General features: G+C 32.8%; 1 protein-coding gene across 1 annotated transcript; it reads right to left on the bottom strand.

Annotated features, from left to right (window-relative positions):
* Nucleotides 1-413: 413 nt before the first annotated feature.
* LOC143632984 (cell cycle checkpoint protein RAD17-like) lies at nucleotides 414-5680 on the bottom strand. Its single transcript, XM_077101376.1, has 12 exons — nucleotides 5597-5680; nucleotides 5392-5449; nucleotides 5216-5298; nucleotides 5099-5146; nucleotides 4967-5023; nucleotides 4282-4384; nucleotides 3902-4212; nucleotides 3161-3476; nucleotides 2300-2425; nucleotides 1985-2183; nucleotides 1333-1393; nucleotides 414-602 (listed from the first exon to the last, which is right to left on the bottom strand). Exons 1-12 carry the CDS (start codon nucleotides 5678-5680, stop codon nucleotides 414-416), a joined length of 1635 nt encoding a protein of 544 aa, XP_076957491.1.
* Between the last annotated feature and the right edge of the window lie 4822 nt (nucleotides 5681-10502).

The following is a 10502-nucleotide window of genomic DNA, read 5'->3' as shown; positions in this document are numbered from 1 at the left end:
ATAGGCGTTTCTGTCTCCCATATTGATAACCAACTATTAAAACCTGTTAATCAAACATAATTTGACTCGTGTAATTAAAGATACATTATCCAGTAACAAAACATTTAAAAAATGCTATACAACCTCAGATGTTTGATTAACAAAACTAATGTGGAAGGTCTGCATTATCCTTAAGAACTAGTTCAGAGTTAGAATCCCATCAAGACATGATAAAACCAGTAAACCTCATCGCATCGCATGATTGTTGAGTGGATCACAATATGCCTCTAAAAATACCATCAAATACAGAGTTTTAAGAAAAACCAACATAAATTTACACCATTTACATAAAGCTAAAACAAGTTTGCTTCCCCAAAATATCACCATCTACAAAACCTACCAATATAATAATATTTCATCATCATTACCATCTTCTACCAATCTTCTATTTCATCATCAATCTCCATGCCATCATCAACCATTGATCCCGTGTATCGTTTGTCATTATCAAAACCTCTAAACCCTAGCCACCTCATAACAGGATTCCACTCGGTTGCAATAACGGAAACATCAGACACATTCACACCGTTATAAGCTGCAGTTCTTTGACCGACCATATCCTTCTGCATCATGACATCATTTATGATGCTTGGATGTTAATCTTGAAATCAATAAATTAGAAATGCCAGAAATGGGCTAGTCAATTTGACATGATACCAATTAGTTGTTCATAATCCATTCGTTAAAAGTAAAAACTGTTCATGAGCTACTTGAGATTGGCTCGCTAAATGCTCGAAGCAAGCACAGCTTAAAAGAGCTCAAGACTGAGCCTAAAAATAAGTTAGTTTAATAAACGAGCCCGAGTCTGAGCTGGCTTGCAAGCTTCAACGGGCCTATTATTTTATAAACTTTATTTAATATATTATATAAATATGTGTATAAGAACTGTTATGTATAAAGCTACGATAAAAATAACTAAATAATATATATTTGTTGTACATAAAAGTTAATGAAAAAATATATATAATTAAATATTAAATAATAAACGAGCCGAGCTTGACCTTGAAAAACTACTCGCAAGCTGAGCTCAAGCTTTGAAAACAGAGCTTGAAAGAAGCAGAGTTCGAGTCTTGTAAGTTAAGCGAGCCTAGCGGAGCTCAAGCTCAGTTCGGCTCGTTTACACCCCAAATCATGTGAACTGAGTCTGATGATAAGTTAGGAAAAAAAAAAGAGAGAGAGACAAAAACTATTAACTTTGGATATACCAAAGCAACCAAAATTGTTTTCAATGCATAAAACCTTTAAATTTTAAAAGCAATTTATTATCGTATTTGTAATTGAAGAATGCCAAACCTTATTGTGCCGTAGTGATTGGTCAACCTGCCACAGCACTGGACGACGGATGGCATGCCACCTATAACAGAAAGAACATATGACAACCGTCAATTTTTAGTTCAAAAAAACTCTTTTGTAATCATAACATGAGGTGATGTTTTCAACATAGTAAGTCGAATGGGTAAAATATGAAAAATAAATAAATAAATGGGTCATATAAATTTTTTAACCAAATTTTAAGCATTATTTTTTTGTAGAAAAAAAAATAAAAACCGTTCCCACTCCAAGCCATTTTGACCCATTAGCTAACCTGACTGCGCCACCCAATTTGCCACCGACAAAATTATAGACGTTGAAGATGTGACATGATAGGAATCATGTTCTAGTTCTAGTCTAAATGCCATTTGTCTATTTTGGGAGGAGGTCAAGTGCAACTTATATTTCTATAAATAGGTATCAATAGCTAATAGGGAGGGGAGAGTATGTTTACGTTTAAGATGGTATTGCCATGGCTCCTGCATATGCAGTGAGAGAGGGTTAGGCATTGGATTATCCTTGTAACTTTTCCTTTACGTTTTCTTAATACAATTGTTCGGATATTTTTTTTACTCATTCTCTTCTCTAAACTCAATCAATCACAATCAGAACATATCAAACCCTATCATGATACCTTGAGGATAGGGGATGACGGTTGCCAAACATCACGCCACGCACCGCCACTGATGCAGCAGTTGACTGGATAATATTTTCAGCCACATAATTATTATATTGCAATCCAGTAAGTGAAGCAAGAAGTATGTCAGCGTCACTTAGATACGAAGTTGCAACCCACGCATCGTCCATAGCTTCATCGTGCACAAAATCTAAAACTGAAAAAATAATAACAATTGGAAACCTCGTGTATAAACACCATTGAGTAGCAAATATAATATTAATAGCAACAATATAATAATAAGTAATCCTAAAAGGTAGATAAGGCGCGTACAGTTTTCGTGTAAGAAATCAGCAATGTGTCTTGCTTGACCGTGCGCTTGACCAAGAACCCTCTCTGGTGGGTCCATTTTCATGGGCAGTCTTGTAAAATCATCCTTTAAAAAGAGGGAGTCTGTGTCTAAAATAACATAGGAAGAGAGGTCAACCAACATTACTCGAAACTTAGAAGTGAGAAGAAAAACCGAATAACCGAACCACGACCAAAATAACCACAAAAACCAAACCCATTGATAAACCGAAGGTTTGTTTATAATTTTCTTTTATAAATGGATTTTATGGTTCGGTTATTGTCACATGTGCATAAATAACTGATTTAACAGAGCCAACTTCAAAATCAACCTCTGTGATTTGTTCTTATAATTAATATATTATATACCAGAAAGTTTTGTTATAATTTTACAAATAACATTTTGGTTGTCACTTATACTCTATTATATATTAAAAGATTAGTAATACTTTATTCGACCCAAATATAACTGATTTGTATGATTCGGTTATTGTTATGGGTGTATGAACAACCGAATTAACAAAACCGACAATAAAATCAACCTCTATATTTTTTACTTTTATAAAGGATATATACATATATGTGAAAAAAGTTATGCTATAACTTTTTATAAATAACATTATACTTGTCATTTAATCTCTATATTACAAATTATAAAATAGCTAACATTATATTCCACCAATAAATTTAAACTTATTATTAAAATTAAGCTTAAGTTCACCCATGCCTGAAGCCGGCAATTAATCAAATTAACCAAACAATCTTTTTTAGTAACCAAACAAACCAACCCTTTTAAAACTGAAGCCAATCAGTTACAAAAACTAAAAAACCAAACCGAGAACATACCAGATGCAATTACACATTCTGTATCTCTTTTATTATGCAAAAATTTCCCAAGGGCATGAAACAGTGAGAGCGTTTCATCCCTGCCAAACGGTAACGTACACTCGTCATCCAAATAATCAATCTTGTGGGACCCCTTTTCAACTGAGCCTGATTTTAAAGAAAAGTACTGCAAAGATGTAATTGCATGTCTGATGTCACCTCCACTGGCTTTAGCTATGACATTGATCTGGTCAGGTGTTACTCTAACCTTTTCTCCTTTGCATATTTTGGAAAGCACTTTTGCAATCGAGTTAACCGTGATCGGATTAAACGCCACCTATATAATAAAAATCGCATATCATGACTATACTGTATATACATATATGTGTGTGTATGTATACATATACGCATGCATGTATGTATGTATGTATGCGCATGGATATATGCACGCATGTATAAATTCACACACACATATATATATGTGCGTGTACATTCATGGGTTAGGCTAAATACCAAAATTGTAATATATGTGAGAAAAACAGAAAATTTGCCAAAATTATCACATTTTTTATCTAACTCGTTAAATACAAATAATTTAACATTTATACATATATAAACTGTTTACACCAAATTATATTAAAAACTTGTCTTCAAGGGCCCAACATAAAACATTATAACAACATCAAAATTATAAACTTTGGTTGATTATAACCGTATTGAAAAGAAAAAAACTAATAATAATATCAGTAGTAAAGATATAACCTTACAGGCCCCGACACTTTGAAGAAACGTTTGAAGATCTTCCCAACATCGTGAGGTGTAATCACCTGTGTCTTCTTTACTGTAATCTGTTATCAATATGACAGTTGGAACACGAACACACCCCACAAGAAGATGCAAACACCGTTGCAATCTACCATAAGAAATTTTCCCGTTTATTACCGGAAGATCATCGATTAATATCATATATGGTTTTTGTTGGTCCTGTGTTGAAGATGAAGAAATTAATCCGTATTTTCTTATCTTTTCTACGAAATTCTCAAATTCATCCAGCTTTGACGTGTAACGCAACCCTAGAAAACGAAAATGCTATAATCATGATAATATATAATAATAGAAGTATTTGAAAATTGAAATAATACCTGAATTTGTGGTGTGTATATGTTCTTGCCAAATTGTGGGAGTTGGTGTGTTCCATTCACATATTGTGGCTCTGAGATGAGAGGCGATTGCGTGAACTGTTGCCTATAGGATGATGAATGATAATCGTTATTTCGAGCGTATAAGATGAATACGACACGTTTAACCCGTTTATGTAAACATGACAAACAGATTGACGGGTTTGTAAACGGTTTGGATGATTAGAAAAATGTAATCAAGTTGTAAGCGTGTTTAAACAAATTGGGGGTCGACTTGTTTATTAAACGGGTTGTCTCGTCGGCATTTCAAATGAACAATAGAGAACAACCCGTTTAATTAAATGGGTTAAACAGGTTATCACGTTGTAACAAATGGGTTAAATGGGTCGTTAACTAAATGAGTTGACAGCTTGACCTGTTTATTAAACGAGTTGACAGGTCGGCATGCTAAATTTAACGGGCCAAACAAGTCAACCAAACACGATCCCTTTAACTAAACGCGTTAAACAGGTCAATCCAAACACGACCCATTTAACTAAACGCGTTAAACAGGTCAACCCAAACACGACCTGTGACCTGTTCAAGTATGCATGACAACCCAAAATCTGATTACATTCATTTCGGGTCAGAAGTTCCAACCTGTATTTAGAAACATGAGAATATAAAAAAATAAATTATTATCACATACAGATTTTCCGACTCCTGACTGTCCAGTGATAAGAAGAACATAATTACAAATATCACCCTGAAACAAAGTCACACAACATTAAGGTTCAACAATTGTGCGCATTAAGTTCTATTAAGACAAAAATAAAAGTACCTTATTGGCACTCATTCTTTCTTCAAACCAAGCCTTAACCTCTTCAACCTGAAAAATAAAACAAAAAAATGACAATATTCCTAACTCTCAGCATTATGAATCAAATAAAGTAGCTACCTTCTTTTTATGAACGCATAAGTCGGCCAAAGAAGAAGGTGTATACTTGTCTAACCATAACTCTTTGTTGTGATTTCTATATTCTAAATCAAAACATCCAATCATGTCAGTTTCAAAGATTATATTTATATTTTTTTTTAAAAGAAAACATAACGAATGAATTAAAAATAGCATACCAGGAGGTACCTTGAAGCCAGTAAAACTTTCACCAAAATCCTGACAGAACAATTTCATCTACAATATTTTTATTTATACTAAATGTTGTTAAAACAACCCTGGTATTAGAAGTCGGTTATGCGTTGAAGTTGAAGAATTATAAAGTATTTAGTTTATAAAATTATGCATTTTTCAAATAATCAAAATGAACAAGAAAGTAAGTACCTCATGAAAAGGGTTAACAGTAGTAGTTTTGGTGCTGCCGGGATGAGACCGAGAACTCGAAACCCGAACTTTCTTTGATCCCATTCCAGGAACAGATTTGGGTTTCTTATTATTATTATCATCATCATCTGATGATGATGATGATGATAATACAACGACTGGCCTCTTACCCATTACTAGAATCAATCTAACAAACAAAACAAAACAAATGCCCTAATAATAAATACGGCCGCAAGTCGGAATATGCGTACCTCAGAAGCTTGCTTTCTAGGGCCTAAACAAACGCCCCGGTTTAAGTTTTGAGTTGTTGGGTTCCCTTCCTCTACCTCTAAATATCATTCATTTCCTTTTTTCTCTTTAATTAAATAATACTTTTTATATCTTAATCATTATCTTTTCTCTTTTTTTCACTCACAGTCACTTTTAGAAAATATTAAAAAATTATACGGTATGAACACTGAAACCTAAATTTAACTTTCCCCTATAACATTTTCTCTCTCTTCTACTCACAACCACTCATAATCATACCATAAAATTTACAAATCCTCCTCACATATTTTTAGGGAACAGGCTGAGAATGCTCTTAGAGCATTTCCCAACCCATTCCTCAAAATTATGTGATGAGGGTTTGTAAATTATAGGGTGGGGTTGTGAGTGGTTGTGAGGGGTTGTGAGTGGTTGTGAGTAGAGGAGAGAGAAAATTTATATGGGAAAGTTAAATTTGAGATTTTACTGTATATACTGTATAATTTTTTAATATTTTTTAAAGTAATTGTGAGTGAAAGAGAGAGAAAATATGATGATAAAGGTATAAAAATTATTATTTAATTAAATAGTAGAGAGAAAATACAGTGTGTTTTTTAGTATAATTATATGATATATATAGATATAGGGTAGGGAACGGGCTGGGAATGCTCTTATGCCCTCTACAAGTTAAGTTAAAACGACTCGGTTGCGCCTTCGTGGTTTTATGACGGGCGCACTTTGAGTCTCTCTCTATGACCTTAATAATAAGGGCATTTTAGTAAACTTCAAAAGCTACGTTATACCGTTTGTATCCCTTTACCAGCCCCTAATTATTGAGTCGTTCATTCTCTTATTCCCTTTGTGTCCTTGTCTTTTGTACCTTCAACTCTCCATCTTGATCGATCATCAAATCGACCAAGAAGTTCAGCTTTCAAACTCAACATGCCTGGTGGTTCCCACATCATACGTCCTGATGAATCTTATGAACTGGATTCTTTATATGGTAAGTTTAAGGCTTTTTTTGTTTACTTAAGTACCTAATTGTTGACTAGCATGTGAGATTATTATAATGATTGTTTATTTAATCATAATTATAGGTGATAGTCAAACAATGTTTACAATAAAGTTTTCTATGGAGTTGAGTTTACTAAGTATCCAGGTGTATTTTATGAGGGTGGTAAAATAACATATATTGACAATGTTGAGGTTGATAAATTCTCTAAAGGGTTGTTGGAATAAGTTGTTAAGAAAATAGAATATCCTTGTGATATGGTTTGTTACTTTCATTATAAAGAACTGCTTGTGTGTTCGGATTGCGGTATTAAGGCCTTATGTGATGATGGGGATTTTCAAAAGGTATGTGATATTGTAAGAGGTGAAACTAATCTTGTTCAAATATATCTTGAACACGGGCAGTAAAGTGATATCGAATGCTTCGTTTTCTATTGATTTTCCCATCATGAATGTCGGTCCAGTAGTAGAATTCAATGAAATAAGAGAAAATGAGGAAGAATGGAGTGAAAACCATGCAAGTGAAGCTAATGGAGAAGAAGTTGATTCAAATGGTAGTAAAGATGATGATCCTTATTATATACAAGAATTTGAAGATCCTTAGGAGGATGTAGAAGTTGACATGAGGGTATATAAAAGTATTGTTGATTTTGATGTGGATGAATATACAGATGGTGATTATGCTGAAGATCAACTAAATCATGACATGACAATTATGAGAGAACGAATGATAAGAATTGTAACGTGTTGAATAGTGTGGCAATGAGGGTTAAAATGAAACAAATTACTAATGGGAGTGACAGATGTCCATTTTATGTTGGTCAAATAATAGAAACGAAGGATCAACTGAATGAGATTGTTAAAAATTATGTAGTTAGAGCAAGAAGAGAGCTTTATATTAAGAAAAATGAGCATTTAACTTATAGAGTAATACGCTTGGGTATAAATCCCAATTTAATTGTTGGTCAGGGTTGAGATGTGATGAAGCAGAACATTTGACTATTTTGATGGTGGAATCTGCAAATTACTAGGTAAATCATATTACATCCTTTGTATTAACATACTTAAACTTGGTTTGTATGTTGATTGATGAATGGTGTGGGGAGCCAATGTGTAGTGAACGTGGAACAGGAAACATGCACTTGTAGGAAGTGGGATTTGGCTGGAATGCCATGCAAGCATGAGATGGTGGCTATTTGGAACATGGCTGACAATAATATTCAAATTGGTGTGCTGGAAAAATGGGTTGATGAAGTTTACTAGTTATAGATACTTAGAGGAAATTATATGTGAACCAAGTAAATGCAATCCCAAGGGAAGATATGCGGACTCCTTCATAGTGTTTGACAACATTAATTCCACCAAAACATCATAAGTAGATAAAAAGAATAAAGTTGGAACGCATATCTTTGAATTATTAAACTGAACTATTTGTTTCGCATAGACTGGGAGCCCAAAAGAGAATAAAAATAAGGCACTTGATGAGAAGAAGAATGTTAGAACCTGAAAAGGACTGATGAGCCAAAGACCAAACAAACTGATCATGAAAATCAGTTGTTCTTCTTTATAAATAATAAAGAATAAAAGGTTGATCCTAAACAACTGACATGAAGAACTAATGATGCAAACATCTGATTATCAGTGAAGGGTTTATTGCTCCCAAAAGTGATATATGCTTAATCCTTAGATATAATAAATAGTTATAATATTATTAAATTTAAAATTTAGGATATCGAATATCCGAAATATCCAAAAAATTTCAAAATAACTATTCGAATCTGAATTACAAAAATTCATATATCTAAATTCTCGGATAATTCATATTTGGATTTTTGGATGATTCGGTTTCTACCACCAACCCATCGGTTGTTTCAACAGTTGTTATCGATGTTAAACCCATATTAACCTTCTGTGCACCATCTAATCAATTAGTTGATACGCTTCTCCAAAATCAACTAATTAATATAGAAAGAGGTCAGCGGTATCTACATCAAAAGCTACACAAGGACCGGTAGTTTACAAAACTACTAATGACTCAAAGAAAGTTTCAAAAACCATTTATGCTCCACATGAACCAACAGTTGTTTCTTCATCTGTTGATGCAACAAAAATATTAAAATCTCCCAAAAAGGATGATATAAGTGGTTTAAATAAATTTAAGAGAAGGGGGGCTTATTTTAGAAGATGAAGAAAACCTATCTCCTTCACCTCCTAAAAGCAAAGTTATGAAAACAACTCTTACTTTAATCAAAGATCTACCACTTTCTAAGAGACAAACTAATGTCTCAAAATTGGTAGTGTGTCAAGAACATGAAGCCTCAAAGATTCTGGAAGAAGCTAGAAAAGTCTTACCAGACGATGGAGCTACAAAGATTTTTCAAAAGGAGCCTAAGGCAATGAATACTGAGCAACTGGCTTATGAAAAGAGCTTGATACCCTCAAAAAAACCAATAGCAGATAAAAAGTTATTGACCGAGATATCAAAATATCAGCTCACTTGGCTTGAACATAATGCCAAACACGAGTTTAATTAAAAGAAGTTCAACTTCTGGAGTTATGAAGAATTAAAAGAAGAATTCAAAAGGATTTCAGACTTGATTGATAAAGACCCTGATTAGGACGACCAGGGCCTGATTGGGATGCCATCATTGATAGACACTCACACAAGAACTCACACAAGATGAAAACTAAGGGTATGTTTGGTATGAGGTAATGAAATGAATAAGGAAATGGAATGAGCGGGGTAATGGAATGGACAAAGGAATGAAATAGATCATTACCATTCCATTGTCTTGTTTGGTTACCATATAGGAATGAAATTAATCAATCACTTTATATCAATTTTTTAAATAGTAAACTACACACAAATACTATTTTCATCAATTAATAGAGGAAATAACATAACAATGATATTTAATATAAATAAAATTATAATTATAATTATAATTATAATAATAATAGTTATATTATAATTGAAAAGTAGCGTCGATAACAAAATAATAATTATAATAATGATAATAATTGTATTGTAGTAGAAAAAATAATATTGATAATAAAATAATAATTATAATATTAATTATTATTATTATAGATGACTTTTTTTCATTTCATTCCTTGAATGAACGAAAAAAAGCATCTTATCTCAAATAATGAAAAAAATCTATAAATGGAAGGAATTACAATCATTTGGAATGATCTATTTCATTGATGGATGACAACCAAACATGCTTAATTTTATTCATTTGGAATGATCCATTTCATTCTAACCTCCATTCCTTTATACCAAACACTAACTAAAGTGTTGAAATAGATCTTGCAGCTGTTGGTTTGTATACAAGGAAAAAGACTGCAAGATGGGGTTTACCTAGACTGAGGAATGCTTATAGAGATTAGATGAAACTAAGAAAAGCAAATCATGGTAAGTAACCCGATCCAACACCCTTGTTTGATGTTAAATTGCCTAAAAAGCAAGGACATGAGAAAAAGTGTGACATTCATCAATTTTTCATTTCGGAAAAATCTGAACCGTTTTAAATTTCGATGTGATTCTAATCCTCTTTTAATTAATGAAGTATTAAAATATTTATGTTTATGTTTTTGATATATTGATATTTATGTGTTGCTACAAACTCGAACTCGATCCTCATTT

Source organism: Bidens hawaiensis, unplaced genomic scaffold (assembly GCF_021521415.1).
Source record: "Bidens hawaiensis isolate Kalapana, Puna unplaced genomic scaffold, B.hawaiensis_p1.1 tig00006556_1, whole genome shotgun sequence".
In the NCBI taxonomy this organism is placed as follows: Eukaryota; Viridiplantae; Streptophyta; class Magnoliopsida; order Asterales; family Asteraceae; genus Bidens; species Bidens hawaiensis.
The sequence above is the reverse complement of the archived record's forward strand: the minus strand, read 5'-3'. Positions and strand labels throughout refer to the sequence as shown.